This window comes from Lepisosteus oculatus, chromosome 23 (genome assembly GCF_040954835.1).
Source record: "Lepisosteus oculatus isolate fLepOcu1 chromosome 23, fLepOcu1.hap2, whole genome shotgun sequence".
Taxonomy (NCBI): Eukaryota; Metazoa; Chordata; class Actinopteri; order Semionotiformes; family Lepisosteidae; genus Lepisosteus; species Lepisosteus oculatus.
Genome location: NC_090718.1, coordinates 2813303 through 2838163, shown reverse-complemented (window position 1 = coordinate 2838163; position 24861 = coordinate 2813303). Strand labels below are relative to the sequence as shown.

Below are 24861 nucleotides of genomic sequence, written 5' to 3'. Positions count from 1 at the left end.
GATACCAGATTAAATACAAGCATCAAAAGTATGTATTATTTAATTTTCATTATTTCTCTATGTACTCACAAAGTCCATCACAGCCTCAAACCCAGTGTTACACTGCACTGTGACTTTCTTGCCATATTCATAGTGGGACCATTCAGGGATCAGACTGGAGTGAGCCGTCACTGTACTGGGACAGTTTCTTGGCTGAAACACCATCATTATTATCATCATCACCTCACTGTTCATTATGAACACCATCACCACTAATGTAACTTACCTTGTTTACTTTCACACCTCAAGAGAAGACTTCCTTTAAAGGTTCTTTATAATGCAATGGTTCTTGCCCTTAACTGATAGAGTGCCCAGAGCATTGCATCTCCAAACAATGTCTTTTGAACACCGAGAAAGCAGCTACATGTACAAGATGTCAGTCACTCAGTCAGTCAGTAGGGTAGACACCTGCATAACCAATAAGTTATCCACTGCAGAGCACATACAGTGTATGCATAATATTGTAACTTAGAGATAGATACCTGTACAATCACCTATTTATTATTCATTATTATTATTCATCATCATCAGTACCTCCAGCACATTTTGTCCAATAAACACTGCTATTTACAGGCTTCCATTCACCCTGTGCATCACAGCTGTAAATAACTGGGAAAGAGAGAGAAAGCTTAATTACAATAGATTGACACTATACCCCAGGCATGCGTCTTAAACTGTGAGAAACTGCAGACCCAGATCAATGCTCAAGGATACGTTCAATAATAAATTATGTCCCTGTTATGTGCTTAGAAAAATACAATACAGATTTAAAAAAAGGAGCCTAACTTACAATCGTAAATTGCACCTTCTGGACCACAGATGGAAGAACAATACTGACTGTACAGTATAAACAAAACTGGAATCCGACACAGACAGATGGATACACATTCTAGCATATAGACATCTAGTGGCTTACAGTGTCATACAGACCCCAAAAGCACATCTGGACAATAGATTCATACATATTCTTTTAAGACAAAGAGATTTAAGAGACTTTAATATAGTCCTTAACAAATTTTGCCCCCCATCCCTTTATAACACTGAAAGAAAATGTGAGTGAGACAAACAAGCACACAGTGAAGGACTGGTTACCCTCTTTCTCCTGTGTGCCATTGTTTGATTCGCACTTCAGCTGGATCTCGTCTTGGTACAAGGTCTTCGGGTTCTCACTGACCCCGTTTTCTGGCACAACTGGAACGCCACAGTCCACAGCTGGAACAGCAATGCCAAACATCAGGGGGGCGTCGCGCCAGACAGCAACGTCTGCACTGCACTGTACCACTCCAGTGTGGACCGCCTGGGGTCATTTTATTTCTTTAGAAAAACAAATGAAAAGTATCCACAAATACTAATAAAGTCACAGGTCCTTGATGAACGATGAAGATCTTTATTAAGGTGGATTTTAAGTTTCCTCTGAGATATTGTAGAGACTGTAGGCTGTACTCATTTCTTTTAAACTCTGAAATGAATTGCACTGCTGCATTTATCCTCTACAGTTTCTCTGTACACATGCTAAAAATGTGACCCAAACAGACAGACAGTGCATTTCTCCCTACTGTATGTGATCTACAGCAGTAGCTCTCAAGCATGTTTTGCAAGCAAGCATATGTCTTAAAGTGCTATGCTGTTTAAGACATATGTGAAATGCTCTCCGATTCAGAAGGAAACTATGTGATTCTCTTCAGTTCCCTTATGGCTTTGCTCATCTGTTGGTCACGGTCCCTGTATGTACGCTGGCAGGTGCTGTTGTCAGGCTGTAACTGGTATCCGTAGCGACAGGAGCACACAAACCCGCCTAGGGAGTTGTGACACTCATGGTGACACGCCTGCCCCTTGTCAGCCTCTACAGAGCACTCGTCTATATCTCAGAGAGGAAAGAGAGAGGTGAGCACACCCACTGACTGACTCCCTCCACCTCTATATAATACATCAACACTGAGCCAAGAGAAAGACAGTTTGGGTTTAGTATTGATAGACATTAAGATAAAAGGATGGAACATTGGTTTCCCACACCTGGGAACTGTGCACTCAAGTTGTCACAAGGGAGAGAGAAGCAACTACTGTGAGGTCTGAAAACTTTTATAGAACTGAGCACTGAGTTCAATAAGCATACACCTTCACATTGATAAAATCAAACCTTGTAAAACTCAACAAGGTAGCCCAGCTAGCCACACATGTCCACAGTGAGCTCCCTAGAACAGAAACTATGATGTCACCATACCTCTTGTAAAATATATTAATTTGAAAGTTGAGCACGTTCATAGCCCATTCACAGTCCACAATCCAGTGGAGTAAGATCTTCTTGGACAAGTCTCAACCCTAGACCCCAACACCCCAGCTGATGACTGATAAACCAGGCTTGTCTGATATGATATAGTAAACACAGTACCAGCACTGGAGCTTATTGCAGGTAAAGGACGCCGACACATGGTTGTGTCAGGTCATGTTAGGAAGGACTGCAGTTAAAGTGGACCTGCCACTTGAGGTCGCCAATGGCATCTATTCACTGTAAATAATCTCACCAGGTGATGATAAATTAGGTAAATCATTTTTGAAGGATTTAGGTGGCACATTGAGACATGGGTGTGATGAATGGAATATTCAGTTTATAAATGATCTGATGGTCTACCTTGGTGGCTGGGATTTGAGTTGCAAAGAACAAACTTATCAAATAAAATCTAAATCTAGTATCTATAGAATATATAATCTAAATCATTATCAGTCCTACCTGTTACAACAGCTCAAGCTTTACTTTTACTGAACTGGTTACACACATTGTTAAGTTTCCAGCTGATAAAAACCTCTCCCTTTTCTATTAAACCTCATCACATTGAGAGCTGTATCCATTGAATTCAAGTTTATCAGAACTGATCAAATCAGAAGCAAACCGGAAGACAAGAACACAAACACTGACCAACAGCCCTGTAGATGGCTGAGAAGCCACTGTATCTGTGTGGTCCTGGGGATGAGGCGTCTGTCTTGAAGACGAGCCGCAGACTGTTGCCAGGTGACATGATGGAATAGTTGCCAGGGTGATCAGCCTTGGAAAAATAATACTGACTACAGAGCACTCCCAGAATTCTTTTCTTATAAAGAACCTAGACAAAAAAGGAACATAAAAAATGCTACTACAGACACACCAAAAAAGATGCATAAAATGAAGACTTCAGGAAACCAAAATCAAGAAACACAACAAGATCTGTAGCAAGCTGTCAGGTGTCAGAAGCTCAGGGCAAAGACCCTGACACAGACAATAAAGACAGGAGTAATTTAATAAGACCACCACAACAACTCTAGAGGCATCCTAACAAAAAGAGATCAAGACTGTGATATAAAACCTAGAGACACAACTGAGTTCATTCTGAAGATTTAACCCAAGATTTCCTGACGTTCTATCAATCTCACCATAAGGGAGTCACAGTAGCAGTTCCTTGAGGGCTCAATGTCAAGTTGTAGGAAAAAGAGGTTGAGGATGTACCCCTGGGGTACAAACAGGTCCCATATCTCATTGTGAGAGGGAGGATATGGAGCGGGGTAACCAGGCGACTGTACTTCTCCATACAGTAAAGGGAGGGACCCTGAAATCGCAACTCCCCAACACTGGAACAAAAGCAGCAACCTGAAAGAGCAATAGGGAGTAATAACCATGTAATAACACAATGCAACCTGTAACAATACATGAAAGACACTGTAAAAATAGACGCCAGAACAGCTTAAACCATTTAGCTGTCTGCTGCCCCCAAAAAGGCAAAACAGGCACAGAAATAAGGCTTTTATCAGCAGTGTTGTGTATTAACAAAGAAAAGTTTCATCATATGCAACCACACAATAATAAGCAAGTGTACTTCATGGGATATATGAAGAAACTACATACCAGAAAAGTAACAATAAAACAATTTAGGTCAGATGAGTATATCCACAAAGCAAAATTGTTGCTTTTTTATACATTTCTTAGTCACAGGCAAGGAAAGACATTTCAATATAATTGTTCAGCCACCCTTAGCTGTTTAGTTAAATGATTCTATACATACACAAACGTATAAGGACTGAGCGTCTCATTCACCATGTCTCATGGATGAACAGACTCATACTCTTCACCGTTAGTGCTGGATCACTGCAAACACTCCTTTACCATGTAGCACTAATAATACAGTTTGTGTAATTAATACAGGGCAGTGTTGTGATCTAGAGCAATGTGTCATGCTTCCCAAAGATGGATAAATAGGTCTACCTGAGTAAAAAATTAACTTCAGAATGAAAACAGATAGAGAGATACAGAGGTGGACTGCAAGATTCTACATTAAATTGATAGTTGTAGGATGGAGGGAGAGGGAAGGAGTTGGTATGTTATCCACATATAACATGAACTGGGGCTGAGGTGGATTGCTTCTCAGACAGGGCAAGTAACCTGGGGCACTGCGCCTGTCTCCTTCCTTACTGAATGAAACAGAACAATGTAAGAGAGGGAGACAAACAGTTGGGGGCAGGGACTGTACAGGCAGTTGTATTTCAGTGTTTGATATCACATCCATTTGTTTGTTCATTAAAGTACAAACTCCACTCTCTGTATATTCAGGTCTGTTAACTCCTTTAGCTCCGTGCTAAACACTTCTATTGATCTGGTCAAGTGTGCAGGTTGAGTTCTGTGGTCTTCAACTTCAGGAATGCTGTCTGTGAAAGAACGGACACACTTCAATAGAAATAAAATACAATAAGTATGGAATCAAACTAATAGTCTTCCTTATGAACCATATAAAATGGTTAAAGAGTATCCAGATAAATAAATGAAGTACACATCAAAGACACTAGTATAGAATATTTAAAAAGGCAACAGCTATACAACCTATAAGAAAGACTGTTTCTCATTCCTGTAGTAGTCATTGGAGGCCTTAATTTTCCGCACAAAGATTGGGAAAAAGCAGTAGGGAGGTCAGCACCTGAAACTTCAATTTCTCTAGTCATCTATTCAGAGGATACTCATTTGTGAGTTCAACACTCACAGAAATGTGTTTGTGCAGTGTTCAAAACAGGAACATTCCCCTTTTGTATTAAATACCTCTTGGTTAGTCGATGACTCCCGTCTGGATCATGAGGACAGAAACAGATCTGGATGGCTGTCTTAGCTGAACTGGGAACTCAGTCTCCTTGAATCTTTACTGGAGCTTGATCTATCAAGATGTCATTTATGTGGCACTTGACATTAGTTACATGGATCAACTGATCGCCTGGCCCGTGGTGCCAGTCGTGATATGGTGGAGACTTTGGATGCCTCTCCTGACACAGTCAAAACCTGGTTACCTGGGGAATGCAATGTAGCTACTTGACCATAATTTAGAGGTCTTTAGATTTCACAATTAGAAGGGAGTACCACTGAGGTGGTATGGATGAGAACTGAAAAATGCTTAATTTCATTTTTATGCTTGTAGCGAATTCTTAATTTAGAGTCGTCATTGAACGTAATCAATATCTTGGATAAGAGAGCTGGACAGAAAACAATGTACAGCTAAGGTGTTGTAATTAATGCTGTAACAAAGGAATCTGGTTGTGATTAGTGTTGTACCAAAGAAGTCAGTACTAGGACAGCTGTCTGTCCTTATTCACATCCGTGACACAGATTCCGGTGTAGTTAGCAAACTAGTCACATTCACAGCTGACTCCAAACTGGTAAGATAGGTAAACACTGTAGAAGCTGTGAAGGACATGACAGAAAGATTAAGACAAACCTCAAGACTGGAAAATTCCTGGCTGATGACATTTAATATTGAATAGATTACATTTATCTATAAGGGAAGTAAAAATCAAACTATAAATAGAAAAAGCTTCAACTATGTACCAGTGAAAGGTATGTTTTCAGACCTTTTTTTAACTTCTAGATAATGTGTAATTAAATACAATAAAGTATAATTCATTCAAATTAAGAACAATTAAATAATATTATGGTCTCTGCTTTCAGGGGGAATCAATATAGTTTTGAAAAAAATACCAATTTACATAGAGGAAGTTTCTTATGATCTGTTTAGACCTATTGTGATCTGATAGAATAGGTCAGGATAGGAAAATAATGTCTTATTTTATCTTGACCAAAGTAATATCATTTATAGTGACTCAGTTCACTGTAATTAATGTATTAGAATAGAATTTGGTTCATTTCCTGCAATGTAACAAAAGACAATTCCAATACTTTTGCACAGTATATCGTAGTTTATTGCCATCTAATGACACACAATAGAATAAAACATTATTTGCTGTAATGATAAAATAGAGTCCATGAATGTATCCACAATTTACCCCTTAACTCTATATCTAATATACTATGATTACCTGTATATTTAACACAATATAATATATTCTTATAATAATGAATGAAATTAACTACAACACACTTTCAGATACACATGATATAATTAAAAAATAAGAATATTTTATTTTAACGTAATGTACTCCAGATTAAATCTGTTTTATTCAGTAAAACCTATTTTCTGGTGCAATTTTTTTTGTAACCCTTTGAAATATGTCAGAATATATTGATTTCACCACTGATAATTCCACACATTTAGTTGAAGGTGAATGTAGTATAATGTAAGATGATGTTCTACAACACTGTTATAATCTAAATTAACCTAATGCACTCTATATTACCCACTTATTTGTGTCTAACCTATCCTCAGCTAATGAAATTTATGTTTGCTTAACGTACAGTAGAATAATCACATGATCTGCTCTAACCAGTCTATTCTTAATCTTCTTCATCTCTCTCCTCTGTCTCCATGGTTTCTGTAATCCAGTCCAGGTAATTGTCTACTTTAGTGTAGTAACCCCTCTCCTGACAGATTATTCCCCAGGACACAATGCCGTAGAGACGGAATGGACCCCTTTCTATCTGTCCTCCTGCTCCTCTCCGAAACTCTCGGAGGAAGAAGGGACCCCCACTGTCTCCACTGCAGCTATCTTTATCCTTCTCACCAGCACAGAACATGTTCTCACTGAATGTCTGCGTCACTGGCTTTCCATCTTTCCTCTTGGAGCAGGTGGCTCTGTCCTTCACAGGGATCTCAACATACAACAGTTTCGAGCTCAGTGTGCCATGTTCTGTCCTGCCCCATCCTGAAACAAACCCCAGTCTTTCGGAAATAAGAGTCCCATCGTCTTTCCTCTCGGGGAGACAGATGGGGAGAAGATGGGGTCCCAGGGGTACACGGGATTTCAGTCTGACCAGGGCGATGTCGTTGTCATAATTGGTACGTCTCCCACTTGTTGGGGCTTTTGGGTATCCTGGATGGATGAAGATCTTCTCACTCTCCAGAATCACAACGTTCTCTGAGCTTCCTATATTCCCAATGTCCGCTGTCCCCCCGTACAAAAGCACACTGTGCTGCCCTTCAACCACATGAGCAGCTGTGAGGACCCATCGGTCAGAGATCAGAGATCCTCCTCCTTTTGGATTTTCAACATAGACCTGCCAGGGGATCTGACCAGGCTCTGCCTCACTTCCTCCAAAAATACGGCCAAAATCAGAGTGCTTGCTCTCGGGCTCTCCACACACTGTGAGAAAAGAGTACAGCAGAGAGAAGAGTAGAAAGAGAAGAAACTTTGGAGGAACTCATTTGCCATGCAATTTAATATTTAATAATTTCTCTACTATCATGTACTATGTTGCGTCAATGCTTATTAATAAGACAGAATTACATGTTGCTATGCTTTCCTAAATGAGGCCCCATCTCTCTTCTTCATCTCTGTGGTGCAGCCACAGAGAAGCTATTCATGCATTTTCTGATTTCAAGTGTTTTCTCTCTGATAAGGAGCAGCTCCCAAATGGGGATGCGCCCAGCCATGCTTGGCTATCATGATCAATGGCCATTCCTAGCTCCTATCTGCCCATGGAATTCCTGGGAACATCTGGACTGCAGTCCTAGATGTCAGAGGTCATTGTTACTCATCTCTCACCTTCACCAACCAATCAGGAACCTGCAGGGCGTGGCAACCCCACATGGGTCTCAAATGCCCTCTAAACTCTCAACCAATCATCACCCGTTTTGGTTCTAGTTTTAAAGGCACCAGAAAGAATCAGAACTTGGCTTCTCCGGCCATTTTCACACCCTCAGAGACAATCACATGACGGCCAGTGTTGTCTGTATAGGGACTGGAAGCTTGTTTCTGGAAAGTGTTGGCCCAAATTGCTAGCCGCCAACGTGGATGCTTTGCTTGATCACCGGATTAAATGCTTGGACTCTTGTTGACAACTGGATACTGGAAGCAAACCACGTTTCTTCCCCCAAAAGAGTGACTTGCTCAGACCCACGATCAGCCTCTGTGCATAGAGACCTTCTACTAGTCAGCCGGACTACTAGTACTGTAGGTCCCTGAGAGAGAGTCTGACAGCAGAAATCTCTCCTCCTAATTTCTCCGACTTGGAACAGCTTCAGAACTGACACTGAGCCAGAGGACGCCGATTGGACAGAGCCTGCCAGCTGGTCTTTGGTGTCCATGCCGGGAAATACGAATTCATATCTGGATAAGTAAACCCAATGTATACATTGCATCTCGAGAATTCAACTGTTACCCCACCACAAGTTGATATCAATTCAATTCACATGAGTAATGTATTTACTTTTGAGTAGGTAATGTAGAAGTGGTAATAATGAGACTGATTAACGATAGTACAGCCAAATGGTATACTGAAGTATATTCTTTGGTTTGCATCTCTTCGTGATTATATACCTTGCACTTTGATAACCCTCACAGTAAGATCTGCCAGCTGTATCTAGGCAGACTGGTATGTGTTTTATATGCACAATTTATGTATTAATAAATGTATCTCGTGTATTGAACCCGTGTGTGCGCATCTCTGATCGATTGATTTTCTAATAGCCATATAAGTATCACCTCAGGGTCACTGCTACAATTAATAAATTGTCTCAGTAAATTCACAGAACTCCTACAAATACTACTGATCTAATTAAACAACAGTTATAACTGAACAAATAAGCTGGACCGTCAATGACTGCCACTGCAGGGGGCTCAAGAACTATTAGCAAAGAAGAAAAAAGAAAAGCCACATAAAATAAACAGCACAGATAAGGAGCTATATTTGGTGGCCTCCAAAATGAGAAAACCACAGGCTCTTATTCGAATACGTTGTTTTTTTCAAAACAAATGCTGAGCAAGTTTTCCTCAAGAAGTAGCGGCTGTACTGTTTATTTCCTATGTTTATTTTAGTTAGTCTTTACCAATTTTGACGGTGAGCCCGCTGTATAACAAAGCAATTGTAAAGTATGTCCTAGAGTCAAAACAGTATAAAACCAGAGTTTTTTTGTGACCTGGAGTTTCCCTACTCTACTTGAACAGATGTGAAAATGGGTGGAAAACCTTCATTCCTATATTGTTATTCCTAATATTAATGATCACTTATTGTTATGTAGAGTGCTCTGAGTGGAGTGACTTATTGGTAGCAGTAGTAATCCCTCTACCTGTTTTCAAATTAATTCATTAAATTCAGGGTCGCAGGGGAGCCGGAGCCTATCCCAGCAAGCAACGGGCTCAAGGTGGGTTACACCAGCACATCACAAGTCATATTATTATAAGCAGTAGTAGGAATATTGATCGTGTGTACCTTCAACACATTTTGGCCAATGACTGCTGCCCTTCACAGAACTCCATTCACCCTGCGCATCGCATCTGTACACATCTGGGAATGAGAGACAGAGTTTCATTATTATGATATTACACTATATCACAGTGTTGAGTATAACAGACATTAGTGTTACGCTATTACAAACACACAATAGAAACACCATACAGTCAAAACAATTCTAATATGTAATATAAGAGAGATAAAATAAGCTCACTTTCTCAGCCATATACAATTTCTAGTATTAGGAATTTGTCTTTTCACAGACCCCAGCTTGCTCTCCATGAGACACACAGACAGGGAGAGAAGCTGGGGGTCAGAGTGCAGAGTCAGCCATTTATATGGCACCCCTGGAGCAGTTGGGGTTCAGGGCCTTGTTCAGGGACCCAACAGAGTAGGATTCCTCTGCGGGCCGCAGGATACGGACCGACAACCTTCCAGCCACAGGCGCAGATCCTGAGCCACAGAGCCACCGCTCCGCCCCAGTATAGAGACACATACCAGAGAAAGAATGAAAATGATGGTACTGTATAAAAACACAAGAGATAATACCTAACGCTTGATATAGACTCTAAAATACACCATACTGCCACACCTCACACAGAGTTATATAGATTCTAAAGACAAACTTACAACCGTACTTACAAACTTACAAATCAATAGGCTTTAATTGTAAATCTGTAGTACTGAGAAAATGGGTGAGTGAGTCAAACAAGAGCAGGACAGGAATGTTACCCTCTCCCTCCAGCTTGTAATATTTTGACTCGCACTTCAGCTGGATCTCATCCTGGTACAGAGTTCTCGGCTTTTTGTTGACCAGCTGCAGTACTCCGCTCTCAGGTAGAAGAGGTGTGCCACAGTCCACACCTGGAATGGTGAACATACACATCTGGATGGTATCACAACATTGAGGGTCCTGTCTATGTGACTTTGACTTCCCTTGTGTCTGTATAACACTGCATCTCCTTGTGTTTGAATCTCTCTGTCTTCCAGTCTGCGGTCTATGCTGCTGTTTTCAAAGTCCGTTAAGTACATCAATCAGTTTTGCTGTGACCCCTTTTGCACAGCACTTTCATTACAATCAGGTCAACACTGTCAACACTAGTGGCAAGCACAGACAAACTAAGTTGAAAAACTATGTGGGTGCCTCTCCTCTCAGTTCCAAAAAGTACAATATGTGAAAAAGTCCTGCAGCTTCAGAGAATATGAAATTGATCTAGCTGATGCTGTAATCAATATGCAGTCAGTGTGGGTGTGGTCAGTGTGCAGTATCAGTGTGGGTGTGGTCAGTGAGAGTGTGGTCAGTGTGCAGTGTCAGTGTGGGTGTGGCCAGTGAGGGTGTGGCCAGAGTGCAGTATCAGGGAGGACGTGGTCAGTGTACAGTACAGATACAGTAGGAGTACTGTATGTGTGCACAGTGTAGAGGAGGATTCAGTGACTCACGCTGGCAGGGGTGAATGGGGCTCCAGACTCCAGTTCTCTGACAGAATGAAGTATAGTTGGTCTTCATGTCACCCTTCTGCAGAAAAAATAATAAGTGAATAAAGTCAGGTGGGGTAGAGGTCACTACTGTGCAATAATTGTACAAGAAAAATTAGAAACATGAGAAAGAGTAGGATTATTGAAAACACATAAATAACACTGATACCGCATCAATTAGAAGCAGATAATGTACATATTGTTTATTTTTTATTATATATCAACTGTATGTACTCACAGAGTCCATCGCAGCCTCAAACCCGGTGTCACACTGCACCGTGACTTTGTTTCCATATTCATACTGGGGCCATCCAGGGATCAGACTGGACTGAGCCGTCACTGTACTGGGACACGTCTTGGCTGAAACACCATCATTATTATCATCATCTCCTCACTCTTCATTATGAACACCATCACCACTAATGTAATGAGAAGTTTACTTTCACAACATCTTTCAGAGCCTGTTTTACATTTAAGGAGACGAAGGTGCTTGCCCTTACTGTTGTACTGTATATCCCAAAATGTCTTATAGGCTGGAAAAGCAGATACCTGCACAAGACGTCAGTCACTCAGGGCCAGATGCCCGTCTAATCATTAAGTCATCCACCTGGGGAGACAGGTATCTGCTTGTTATGACAAACAAATAAGTTCTGGACCCCCGAGATGAAGCTGTTTTGCATGAGTTTTATTGCATGCAAGGAACAATACAATCGGAACTGTTCAAAGATTATAGGTGCAGAGCACCAGTTTATATAAAAAACTTCAGCCGTTTCTAGCTCAAATTGTTACCATGGTAATGGGGAGGAAGACCATCTGTGTTCGGACATTCTCAAGGCCTTGAACACTTTGAATGGCTGGTCTCATCCTCCCATAGTTAGGGAGTCTCTAGCTCGCACTTCTTATCAGCTAACTCCCATCCTTGCTCTGACTCTAGTGCTGAAGCATGGAATATTTTGTAACAGAAGACGTCTTTGTGCAGAAAGAAGTTAGTTAACCCTCTTTTCAAAACTCATATCTTTCCTCATTGCTCAGTAAGTAAGTCCATCTTGGGGGAAGACACCAGCACAATCAGTCATCACTGAGGAAGACATACCAGTCCACTCAGTGGAGTACACCACATGGGAGATCTTCAACTGCATTAGATTTAGAAACACAGTCTCTCTCTTGCTTAAAACTCTACTAGAGTAATATCATAGAATCAAATCATTTTAACAATTCATTTTGCAAGACACACTGATGACACTTTCATATTGGAAATTCAAAAAGGATGGGATATATTATAGAAAAGAGAACTTTTTTATTTCCATCACTTTCCTGACCTTTGGGAACTTGTTGTTGTCTCTTTTGCACGTATTTCGCTCTTTACCTTTGGCTCTGTAGGTGAGTGTGAAGCCAGTGTTGGTTCCGTAGCCATCTGTGTTAAATAAAATCTCCATCTGATGAGACCCAGTGATCAGAGAAGGGGGGGCCTGGTCACCACAGAAGGGCCCAAATACACGAGATGGGGTCTTAATCTGAGAAGTAGAAAGTATTTACAGGATCAATTTGGTCTTTAACATAGTCTCTTAAATCAGAATGAACACAGAGAGATTAGTTGAGAGCCTGATATATACTCTAGAGGCACACCTAACACAGAGAAATTAATACAGACCCTAGTACAGACCCTAGAGGCAAACCTAACAGAAAAATTAATGCAGATCATAGTACAGACCCTACAGATACACCTAAAACACAGAGATCAATACAGACCTCAATATAGGCCCTAAAGATACACCTAACACACAGAGATTAATACAGACCCTAGAGGCATACCTAACACAGAGATTAATACAGACCTTAATATAGACCCTAGAGACACACCTAGTGCAGATTAATACCCCCATATTGACTCTAGAGACACACCTAACATAGATTCATTCAGAATTGTATGTACATCCTAGAGATGTTTATTAATACTGATTAATACAGAAAGACCAAACACTGACCTGCAATGAGTCTATGCAGGGTCCTCCTCTCTGTCCCTCAATGTCAAAGGGATCCTCAAAGTCAATGACCAACTGGAATCCTTCATCAATGCTCAGGCGGTAGGAGCAGGCGGCGTGTTCTGGGTAGGAGCTGGGATGTCCAGGACTGGACACTGAGCCCCTGGTGGAGCTCCCCAGGTCAACACTGCAGTTGACTGAGAGGAAAGGGACAAATAGAGCCACTGGACTAGGTCAGGGGGTTTTAACAATCGGAGTGGGAGTAACATATAATTTAAACTAGTGCATTCTTATACTGTATGCGTAAGAGAGAAAGCCCAAAGGATTTACCACATATTCTGGAAACATACAACAAGTTATATTTTGTAACTGGTAACAACAGGAACACATTAGTAAGATATGTGCAAGTCTAAATTCCTTAGCGTGATGAAGCTGTACCAGCACAGTTGTTGGCTCTGCTAGCTCAATAGTTTAATAGTTAAGGAAGTTTACAATCCATCTTTATTTGATTCAGCTAAAACCACAATAATCCATAACAGATCAAGACAATAAAATGGGAATGATAGTTTGACAAAATACGTACTATTTGCCATTTAGTAGGGTAATAAAAGTCACGGGTAACACAAATGAGCTGAAATATATATTTTTTTATTTCTCCACTAGCTGGCATCAGATCTCAATCACAGAGTCTCTGTAACCCAATCGCATGTACAGTACTATAACTATTATTTGAGCTACACGTACTGTATTGTAGAAGCAGATCTCTCTGGTATTTAGCAGCTCCTGATACTGCACAACCAAGAATGTCTCAAAGTGGACTGCAGTCTAAACTATAAGTCAGGCATTGCAGCTAAATGATTATAATCATATAATTTGGCTGACTCTTGTTCCAAAGCCATATATTATTACTCATACAGTGTATGCAGCTGAGAGGAGTGTGAGAAAAGTCTCTTGTTCAAGAATACAACAGCTGTGCCCTACTTGGAATTTGAATCCACAGCCTTCCAGGTACAGTACATGTCCAGACCACTAACCAGTTATCAAACCATCATTTTTAGTGTTTAAATTGTGATTAAAAAGCTCTTCCTGTTGTAACAAATAAAAATTGTTCTACAGTATGTGCATAAGTTAACCAGTTAGGACCATTTTGAAGTCAGATGCTGAGGGACATTTTGCTTGGTTTTTATGAATGATTCCTATCTCATTTCTAGTGTAGTAAATAAGAAATAGAAAATAAAACCCCATTAAAATTACTCCTTTCACTGCTGGTAGTACTGGGACTAAAAAAAGGGGCACACATCTCTTCTTTTAGAATACAACTGTGCATTTAGTGGGCAGGTAAAATAATCTTTCAGGCAAAATGTTCCATATTTATCAAAATCACAGCTTAAATCCTCCTACAAAGGTCTTGTTTCTGATAGAGATCAGGAGATCAGAGTTTCACCACAGATTTGTACATGAGCACTGGGGGCCTTCTGTCCATGTACAGTACCTCCCCATGCAAGCTGTCCTACTGATGTATCTACCTGTGAAAACACATCTGTCTGAGTATCTGTCTATGCAGATCTTTCTGTTTATCTTTTCTGCATGAACTGCACCTATCGAGTCTGTACAGGTGTCCATTTTGTATCATTGTACCTGTACTGGTGTAGGTGGTGTATTCATTGTACCTGTACTACCTGTACCTGATAATAATTACTAATAATTCCTTACACTTATATAGCTCTTTTCTGGACACTCCTCTCAAAGTGCTTTACAGGTAAGAGGGAATCCCACTGTCACCACCATCAGTGTGCAGCCCCACCTGGATGATGCTCCAGTCCTCTCCCCACACACCAGCTCTCAGTGGGGAGGAGAGCAAAATGATGAAGCCAGTTCAGAGATGGGGATTATTAGGAGGCCATGATTGGTAAAGGCCAGGGAGAAATTTGGCCAGGACACCGGGGTAACACCCCTACTCTTTTCAAGAAACACCCTGGGAGTTGTAATGACCACAGAGAGTCAGAACCTTGGTTATACATCTCATCTGAAGATTAGATCTTTTTACACTCTAGTGTCCCCGTCACTATACTGGGACATTAGGACCCACACAGACCACAGGGTGAGCAGCCTCTACTGGCCCCCCTAACACCCCTTCCAGCAGCAGCCTTAGTTTTTCCCAGGAGGTCTCCCATCGAGGTACTGACCAGGCTCACACCTGCTGAGCTACTGGATGATATGGCTGCTGGTTACGGGTGTAGGTCATGTATTCACAAGTACCTGTACTGGTGTCAGTCGAGTTTTCAGTGTACCTGTACAGGTGTGGTTGTCAAGGTCCAAGGCGTATTCTGGCTGGCAGGAGCAATAGTATCCCCCAATGTAGTTGTTGCAGAATTGTGTGCATTCATTGTATGGGTCTGAGCACTCATCAATATCTGAGGGAGAGAAAGAGAGAGAAACACAGAATGAATGGTTTATGCACAATGAAGCACAAAGGACAGAACACTTACATCGATGGGATAGATTTACAAATTTAAAGCATTGATTGTGAGGGGGTGGGCTGTGTGGCATGAGATTCATCCAAGCAGCAATGTTCTTAACTACAGTAATGTTCTATATATATATAAACATGAAACAGGTGAAACATTAGTGCAGAAGTCCAAAGTCTCAGTATTCAAAAACAAACCCTGAATGCAACCTAATCTAAACCAGACTGCTTTGCCAGCCTCTGCCACTAGTCAGACAAGATCCTCAGATCAAATAGCTCTTCGCAACCCTGTGAGCAACACAACTTCTCTTCTTTGTAACCTCTCTCATGTTCTAGCCCCATCTAGCCTCTTTCCCAGCTGGATTACTGAAATAAGCATGACCGCCCAGTCTGTAACACCCCTCTCCCCGAAATTGCAGAGCACATGTGGCCTCTTTAGAGTCTGCATCGTGATCTAACAGTTCTAGTATCAGCTCGATGACAGCACCACCTCCTGGTCCCATCTACTGAGCTTTAGAATTGGCAGATTCCTGTAACACAGTAATTGTTCATTTCTGAATATATTTCTTACATTTATTTGGCTGTTATTTTTATCCAAAGCATCATATATGTGCCGTCGCTTATCTTATCGTCACTTAGGTGGGCATTTTACAGTGTGGCACCCGAAGAAGGCTCCACAGCTGAAACATTGTGTTTGCCGGTTGCCGGTTGCCAATGGTTGCCTGTTCGTATCCAGTGAGTGGCAGAGAAATTCTATTCCGTTGGGCCCCTGAGCAAGGCCCTTAACCCCAACTGCTCCAGGGGAGCCATATAAATGGCTGACCCTGTGCTCTGATCCCAAGGTCTGTCTCCATGTGTCTCCATATGTCTCCATGTGTCTCCATGTGTCTCCATGTGTCTCATGGAGAGCAAGTTGGGGTATGTGAAAAGACAAATTCTTTTTGTAGAAATTATATATGGCCAATAAAGTGATCTTATCTTTTGACGTAAAACATTTCTTCTGCTACACAATTGCAACGGAGATTGGTTGGAATGTATGGTTGGCTGGTTGAGAATGAGGAAGTTAAATCTCAAGTTAACAAACAATTTCCTACGTAAGAAGCCTTTCACAATAGCATCTGATGGAGCTTGTTTCTCAGAGCCACCAGACATGACTCACAGAGAGCACTGACTTAAACATCCTCAAGTTATAGTCATATACATTTCTGCTTAAAAAAGTGATATACGGGGAAGCTTCACAAATCTCCTCCCGATCTGGAAGGTCTAGACAGTTTTTCACACTCAGTGCAGATCAAATCACAAACTGGCAAATGACTTTCTATGCTGAGCAGCAATCAACTTTTCGTACAATTAGAAATGCTAAAAAATAGTATTCGGAAGACAATGTCATGCCACACATTGAAAAATAAATAAGGTGGAGGCAAAATTCTACCACAAATCATGGTCTCAACTTTAACCACTGGTACAAATGAGACAAGTATTATACTTTAGAATAAAATGTTTTTGTACACATTATGTTGTTAAGGACAAGTCATAAATCATATTCTATTCGTGCACATTATGTGCAGTAGCCTCTATGAAAGCATTTCTCGTATTATGCAGGAATAGTATGAAAGCTGTCAGCAATAAACTAAAGTAAGTGCATTTGAAGTCATCAACATTTGTCAAGGCATTGTTTGCAATGGACTATAGACTATAGAGAAACTCAGCTTAAGTCAGAGATGAGCCCTTAACCGATTGTGACAGCGAGGACATCATCGCTATTAAAAGTCTCTCTGATTTTCTCATCATAATTTCCAGTTGAAAAAAAAAAAACCTTAATCATGCTCAGCTTTGTTTCCTGTCACCTGATCACATACAGAGCAGCCACAGCCATGTTTCTACCTGGTTCAAATGCTATTATAAAATTTCCATGACACGGCCTCTGCATTTTATTGTCAAATTAACCTTGCCTTTACTGCTCCAGTAACCCATTATGTTGCGTTCGAAAGCTCGTATTGTTCCTTCTTACCCTGGGTAGAAAATATTGCCCGGAAGCCGGTGTGTCTCTCGGTGTTGGAATAGTCCGAATGGAAACGTACGACGAGAGAGCTGCCAGAGGTGTGCAGCATGGGATTAACCTGGGATTGCAGCTCCTCGAAGGACAGCTGACCACACAGCGATGCCAGCTGCACCCCATCGGCTGAGATCTGTCCAAAAACGATACACACGTCTATCTTCTAATGCCAGCCTCGCATTTGGAGAGGCAGAGCACTCATAGAGATCTTTGTCACATTATAATTATTTTGTGACCTGCGCGACAGTGTATCAGCGAGTTCTCACCCGGGAGACCACAGCTGCTGGCAGTTAGTGCCTTGATCGGCAGCAGCTGGGATCTCCCTCTTAAACTCTCCTCACCAGATGTGTGAGCTGGGAGAAGAGCACTGATGGAATGAAATTAAATCAACTGAATTGTAAACATTGATATGACTGATCGAGCCTGGAACACACAAACATGTTGTTTGTCCTGGTATTCATTTGTGATATAATGGGTCTCCATGAGCCCTACGTGGGGAAGCTGTTCTTGACATCTTTCACATGGCAGTCAGACACAATCATGTCCTTCAGTTAATAGAGGGCAGATGGGAGGTATTTCCTGATCTGAAAAAGTATCTCCCATGGATTTTGGGTGGGAGTTATGTTGGCTGGAGCTGTCGATCACTCTTCAGAGCAGGAAGCAAAGTGCGACGATGCCAAGTGCTTGAGTGATTTGATTACAACATTGAAAAATGAGGCTGGCAATGAAAAGGCGGTATTTTAAGATCTTTAGTGATGTCATGGAGGATTACAAATTAGTAGAGAACATCTTGACTTCTCATACAAATTGAATTAATTCTGTTAATAATAGTAACAGAACTTGTTTTTGTGCCTCCTTATATATGTGTGAATTCATATAAGTGAGCTACACTAGTTTTGTTTTTCATCATTAATGATAATACAGACAATGAAGATAATCACGATAAAGATACTGGTGTTGGAGATAATGCATATTTTTGCACCGTTGAAACTGTTGACAGGGATGACAGTGAAGATAATAATGGTGCTGTTAGTGCTGAGCAGGGTAGTCATGGAAACGATGGTGAATATAAAAATGGTGATGGAGATGATAGTTAAGGTAATGTTGCTGAACACAACAATGAGGATAATAATGTGACTGAAGATGATAATAATAGGAAAGATAGTAACAGTGCTGAGACTGAAAATAATGAAGGTGATAGTAAATAGAATAATAGCACTGATGATTATAATAATGGATATGACAGAGAAGATAATATTGATGATGAGTGATGAGGATAGAAAAGATAATAGTAATTTCAGAAAACAGTAAAGATGATGGTAATGAAGATGATCGTGAAGATAACAGCACTGCTGAGAATGAAGATGATGGAGGTAATTGTAGCGTAATTGTAGGTGTAATTGTTGCGCTGGAGATTATAGCAATTGTGATAGTGAAGATATGCTGTTGAAAATTATGGTAATGGAGATGTCAGCGGTGCCGAAGATGACGGTGATGGAAATGACAGTTCAGATGTTAGTGGTGCTGAAGATGAAGGTGATGGAGATGATAGTTCAGATGTTAGTGGGTAATGAAGACGAATGTGATGGAGATGACAGTTCAGATGTAAGTGATGCTGAAGATGAAGGTGAAGGAGATGATAGTTCAGATGTTAGTGGTGCTGAAGTTGATGGTGATGAAGATGACAGTTCAGATGTTAATGGTGCTGAAGATGATGGTGATGAAGACATCTCCTCACATTGAGTGCATCATGCTGACACCCCTCACTTTCTTCCAGGTCCAGATGGATGAGCTGCAGCGTCAGGGCAAACCCTTGGGGCACTGGCAGCTCCCACATTTCGTTTACATCCTCGGGGTACCCCTCAGGATATTGCGGCGACTGCAGCCAGCCTGAGAGAGCCAGCGAGAGGGAGGGAGAGAGGAAGAGGGAGAGAGAGAGCAGCAGAGGAAGCCTGGAGCCAAGATGGAAAAAAGGAGTGCGTTAATAAAGTGCTGACATACTGAACAAATGCTTTACTTCAGCACATAAGTTTAATACTGCCTTCATCGAGAAAGAGGGACAAGGAGAGAGAATGAGCGCAAGAGCAGTAGAAGGAGGGCAGCAAGATAGAGCAGAAAGAAATTAACAAGAATTGCTTCTTGACTACATGCGCAGACAAGAAAAGCGCAATTCTTAGAATTGAATCATTTTGTGACTCCATTAATGTCTGTCCTGCAAAACGGTTTGTTTGAACTTGGTAGCTGATCGATTTAGCAAGCAGAGGAAGCAAGCACAGCTCAGCGAGCCGGAGAGTGCTGGCTGTGACGCAAAGCAGCGTTTAAAGTGGTTTGAGAAAGATTGCATTTAAGTTTCCAGTGGGGGCAGGGGTGGAGGAGGGGAGGGGGTATGTAAGATCACATTAGAGTGACTTCTTAAACACTTGTTCAATTCTTGTTTTATCCTGTGTCTTAAACAGCAGCCGTTTATATACCGTAGATTGCATTTCTTGTTTCTCAGTGATAAAAATAAATACTTCCGATGAATTGCTCTTACAGATCTACAAACCAGTGTGACCTGAAAGGTCCGCTTCGAGCCTGGTGACAATACTGATTGTTATGGTGTTGAAGATAAAGATGCCCTTGTTTTGTCACGACATGGGCGGTAACAGGACAACCACAATCACTGATAAGATTAGTCGCCTTAACCAGAGGGCAAAATTGGTCGCTGGAGGGTTTTAAAATGTTGTGCTGATTACGTTCCAGCATTCTTCTTTGACACAAATTGTCCATCTCGGCATCTTGCAGATGAATAGTAGAACTCCTGAACCTGCTGGTTTTTATTACGGTCTAGACACTTCATTTCCATCAAGACATCGTCTCACAGTACTGTAGTGGCAGCACAACTGCCACCAATTCAGAAACCCAACACTGACAGGACATTGTCCCACAAAGCACAACATTCTCCAGGCAACGGTTTTTAATGCAGATAAAATGGGACAAAATGGGATGGGAATGCGGAACCAGGATGCTGTCAAAGAGGACATCCTGGCTTCTTTCATGAAACGGCTGGATGAGATCCTCCAATCAGGACAGGAGGCTCTACTTTACACAGAGAGATGTGGGAGTTTGGAACAAGCTACCCAGCCACACTGACAAAGCCAATACCCTGGTGTCTTTCAAGAAATGGATTAATGAGATCGTCAGGTTTGCTACTAACTGCCATGGGATGACTGGCAACATCTCATTTGTAACATTTCTTATGTACTGAGATGTCTGACCCCAGATGATCATTAATTTGCTTAATTTAACTAATCACTGCTTCATTGTTTGCAGTGAAGTAGTTTCAAGGCATAAGACGTTGATGATTCGAACGTTACCTCTAAAACATGCTGAACTGAGGATCTGAAGGACCAGAGTTTGAGACCCCAGTGTTAGTTTTGCGGATTTACAAATTCTTCTACTGCCAGAAGAATGATCTTAAAAAATCATCATCTGTTATCTGTTGCTTGAGATCATGCACCACAAAAAATAAAAACTTCTGAAAGTTCCCTTGAGTAACATGTTGAAATTTGACAATTTGTCAGGTATTGTCAGGTGCTAAAACTGGGGATATATTTTGAATTTTTAATATAAGGTGGAGTCTGACTAGGAGAGCCAAGATGTAAATTTTTCTAACAATATAAAACAAATCTGGGAGAAAAGCAGTGTGTCATCTTCAGACATAAGTGTGAATTATCCACAAATTAATGTAAGATGTATTTAGCAGCCCATGTGGTTTAGTGTTAAATTGAATGACTTGCTAACTGAAGAAGCTGAAAAACTGAAACCCCAATTCTCATCATCTTACCATTTAACTAGATAGGTCACTGATAGCCGAATGACTATGTGCATAGATGCAGATTCAAACGTCGCTAAGTAAGCACAATGAATCAGAAAGCCTCTGTCTTAGTCATCAGTCTCAGCTTACATGAACAGTGCTTTGGTTGAAAAGATCTGAAACAAAATGTGCATAAAAAGCAGCTTTTCATTTAACACCAAGATAGGTAAATTGATTTCAGGTAACATTTTTAACTCAAGCGTTCACGCCTACATTATCTAAGATTAGCCCTAAGGGGATATTTTTAGACCCATGAACAATTCTAACCGTTGTCTTCAGCAGTGGGTTTTCTGTTTAAGGTGTGACCTTATATGACTTTCTTTGTAAGACCCACCTGCAAAAGTAGAGCTAATCACAGAGAGCTAGTTAGACATCAGCCTGAAAAACACTCAAAGTTATACTAAGTTATACAAAGGCCAGCCAAGACGCTGTGTTAATAGAATAAAAAAGCACTTAGACCAAAGATGGCATCGAGCACAATCCAGAGGATTTTGACAATGAACCTTCTGGAAAGGAATTCAGTCAATCTTTTTAGCTCATTTGAGTCCTGCTGTTTTTGTGCAGCACAAGGGCAGCATTGAAAGATTTTTTCTGAGACTGGCTAAGAGGACACTGATGCACCACATACAATAAAACGCTACAACTGTGAATGCAAGCGAGGCTGCGCTGACTCTGGTGAAACTGAGGGCGGGACAGGTCAGCCGCGTCAAAACCGCGATGGAAACAAAGGCGACTGAGAAATGAGACATTATTTCAGCCATGTTCCACGACAGACACCAAAGGAAACCTGCTCTAGCAACGTAACTCAAGAGGTACTCTCAATGGCACCCATGTGAGAATGTGACTCTCACCCTTCTCCTCTTGCATGGACGGAGCTGGCCTGCCACAGAGACATATCCGTGTTAAGGCCCAGTCCTGATCAGGGGGACTCACACACCTGCTGGTTTTCATTCCTGCTCACCTGCATTAGATCAGTGAAGCCTTACTGGATCGAAATACTTACAGTACTTCAATTGAATAGTTGCATTATGTTTCTAGTCACAAGCTTGGGCTTTTCTTTCACTTACAGAATACAAAGGTTGAAGCTCTAGCCTGTTTAATAGCTGGGGACAGACAGGTCAAATGAACCTGATTATTATGAAGTCAATGAAGGGTTTGATCGTGGGCTAAGCTGGCACAAAATCCAGCAGGCGTGTGTCTCACCAAGGCCAGGATTGGAAACCACTCCTCTACAGAGGGAAGAGAAACCTGGAGAGACTGTCCTGAAAGAGCATCGGCCGTGACCTTGGCCGCTAATCTGGAAAAAGTGGTGTGCGCGTCCAAAAAGAAGTGTTTGAACTGAGGTTCAGGAGGCATGAAGGCAACCAAATTCCCATAATCCTCCAGGATCTCGCCTCCAGATAAGAGAGAATTTCCGCAGTCGGACCCTCTCTCTTCCTTGGATGCACCTTTCTGCAACCCTCTCCACCTGAGCAGCTGCCCCGTGGTTAACATCTCTCTCTGCGCAGGAAGAAAAACACAAGAATGGTTCCAAAGCGAGAGGAGGATTTCCAGCTGTTTCGGAAGTATTCCTAATTTCCTCATCCTAGAGGGGAGGGAGGGGTTGGGAGGACTTTTTATTCAAGCTGGTTGAGCCAGGTCAGCCAACATGCTGCTTCTCACAAACATTGCATGCCTATTCTATTTTCTTCCAGGCCATTGTTATCCCTCATAAAGTGGAAAAACAGATGCACCAGAGCCGTGAGTCTTTTTCCTAGAAACCCCTGGAGCCAAGTGTCCCCAGCTCTTCCAACGGCTCGTCCAATCCCGCTAACTTTCCGAGGGCAGGCTGACCTCCTGCGGTGTGGGAAGGGTTGCTTGTCTGTGACGCAGAACTTAGCACAGTAGCGGAACGCTCGAGAGGGGCAGGGCAGCCATTACAACAATAGAGAACAGCTTCCTGTTCTCACTTCGCACGGCATTTTATCCAATATTGAAACAGCTTGATTTAGACTTCTTCCCTGTATATGCCATGCGGCATTAAAAACTTACTGGATCAATCAGCATCTCTTTTGTTTTTAATGTGTCTCAATTCCATACAAGGCTCTGGAGCAGCTGAGAGCTCCCTGACTCCGTCTCGCAGTGAAAATCTAACATACCCATGCAGAAACCTCCTGGAGAGAGAGTTTCACAATCCCACTATGCCTGTGGACAGCAAAACAAGCCGATTCACCGACTCGCAAAGCACAGACATTGATGCCTCCGATACAGCCAAACAGCTAGAATCTCCCGATTTCCGAAAGGGTTTTGGAACTGTTCTGGGCAGGAAGACTTTTTGATTCTGCCTAGATTAGTGCCAGCGTACTTAAATAAGACGACCCACTTTTCTGCTTATGCATCGGCTTTTCAAAAGGCCAGAATTTCGAGCAGGATCAGACCCTTCAGGTTGTATCTACAGATCCAAAACAGATTTTTAAGGGGCTCTAAACACAACACCCAAAGGTGTCTGTGGAGGGAAGGAATACAGAGACAGGCTGAAGCACCTCTCGAGAGAACAAAACACCATCAAACAGTTTATTTGCCTGCCATTCAGCTAATTCAGCTAATTAGCAAATTAAGCTATAAATGGTGGATATTTGGTCAGATTAAAAGCAGACCTACCTGATCATACTGCACAAAGACACTGCTTGTCACTTTTCTGATGTCTCTACCTTTCTGTGACTCGCTCGATTTCTTTTCTCTTCCAAAATCAATGTTTTTGTGTGTTTGCTTTTTGGTCAGAGAGGGGAGGAGGGGAGGGTTACTGGAATCGCACTCACGGGCCAGCCAGGCAGTACAGGACATGAGCGCTGCAAAAGGTGAGACAGGGTGAAAAAGACAGACAGGAAGACAGGATGACAACCAAAACTACATCACGTCACCACCAACCACACAGAAGGAGAAAAGCCGTACCCACACTGTGCGCGGCGGGAATTCACGTTTGTGAGCTAATCCATACAGTCTGCGTGCAACCATAAGAAGGTTGTCAATCATTCTGTTTAGCTGCTCTAAAAGTAGCTTTGTCATATCTTTGGCCCTTCCCCCGGCACTGTTTGTGGTTTCAGCCAGATTGTCACATCCACTACAACTGCTTCAAATCTTGAATGGCGAGATGCCAGAGGAAGAGAGCTGAAATAGTGAGAGAGGAGGGGTGAGACATAAACACCCCGAATGAACACTAGCAGGGCATCGACAGACATCTGTGTGAGGGGTAGCCAACTCAGGGTTGCAGTGCTCACACGCTCCGAGTGCATGGTCACATTAGGAGAAAGATGGACACAGAAAAATGGATATGCAGACAAAGAATACAGACTCTTTCTCTCTCTAACATTTCTA

The 24861-nt window shown here is 41.8% G+C and overlaps 1 protein-coding gene across 3 annotated transcripts; it reads right to left on the bottom strand.

Annotated features, from left to right (window-relative positions):
* Nucleotides 1-6217: 6217 nt before the first annotated feature.
* On the bottom strand, nt 6218-24238 carry LOC102688829 (complement C1s subcomponent-like). Of its 3 annotated transcripts, none has more exons than XM_069182694.1 (11): nt 24148-24238; nt 19390-19603; nt 17607-17784; nt 15420-15542; nt 13132-13325; nt 12513-12660; nt 11385-11506; nt 11111-11186; nt 10403-10534; nt 9650-9724; nt 6218-7581 (listed from the first exon to the last, which is right to left on the bottom strand). In XM_069182694.1, the coding sequence occupies exons 1-11, from the start codon at nt 24153-24155 to the stop codon at nt 6776-6778; spliced, it is 2076 nt and encodes a 691-aa protein (XP_069038795.1). In that variant the 5' UTR covers nt 24156-24238; the 3' UTR covers nt 6218-6775. The 3 variants fall into 3 exon arrangements, with proteins under 3 accessions (XP_069038795.1, XP_069038794.1, XP_069038793.1); XM_069182693.1 differs by lacking the exon at nt 24148-24238 and adding an exon at nt 22359-22417; XM_069182692.1 differs by lacking the exon at nt 24148-24238 and adding an exon at nt 21478-21584.
* Nucleotides 24239-24861: the final 623 nt, after the last annotated feature.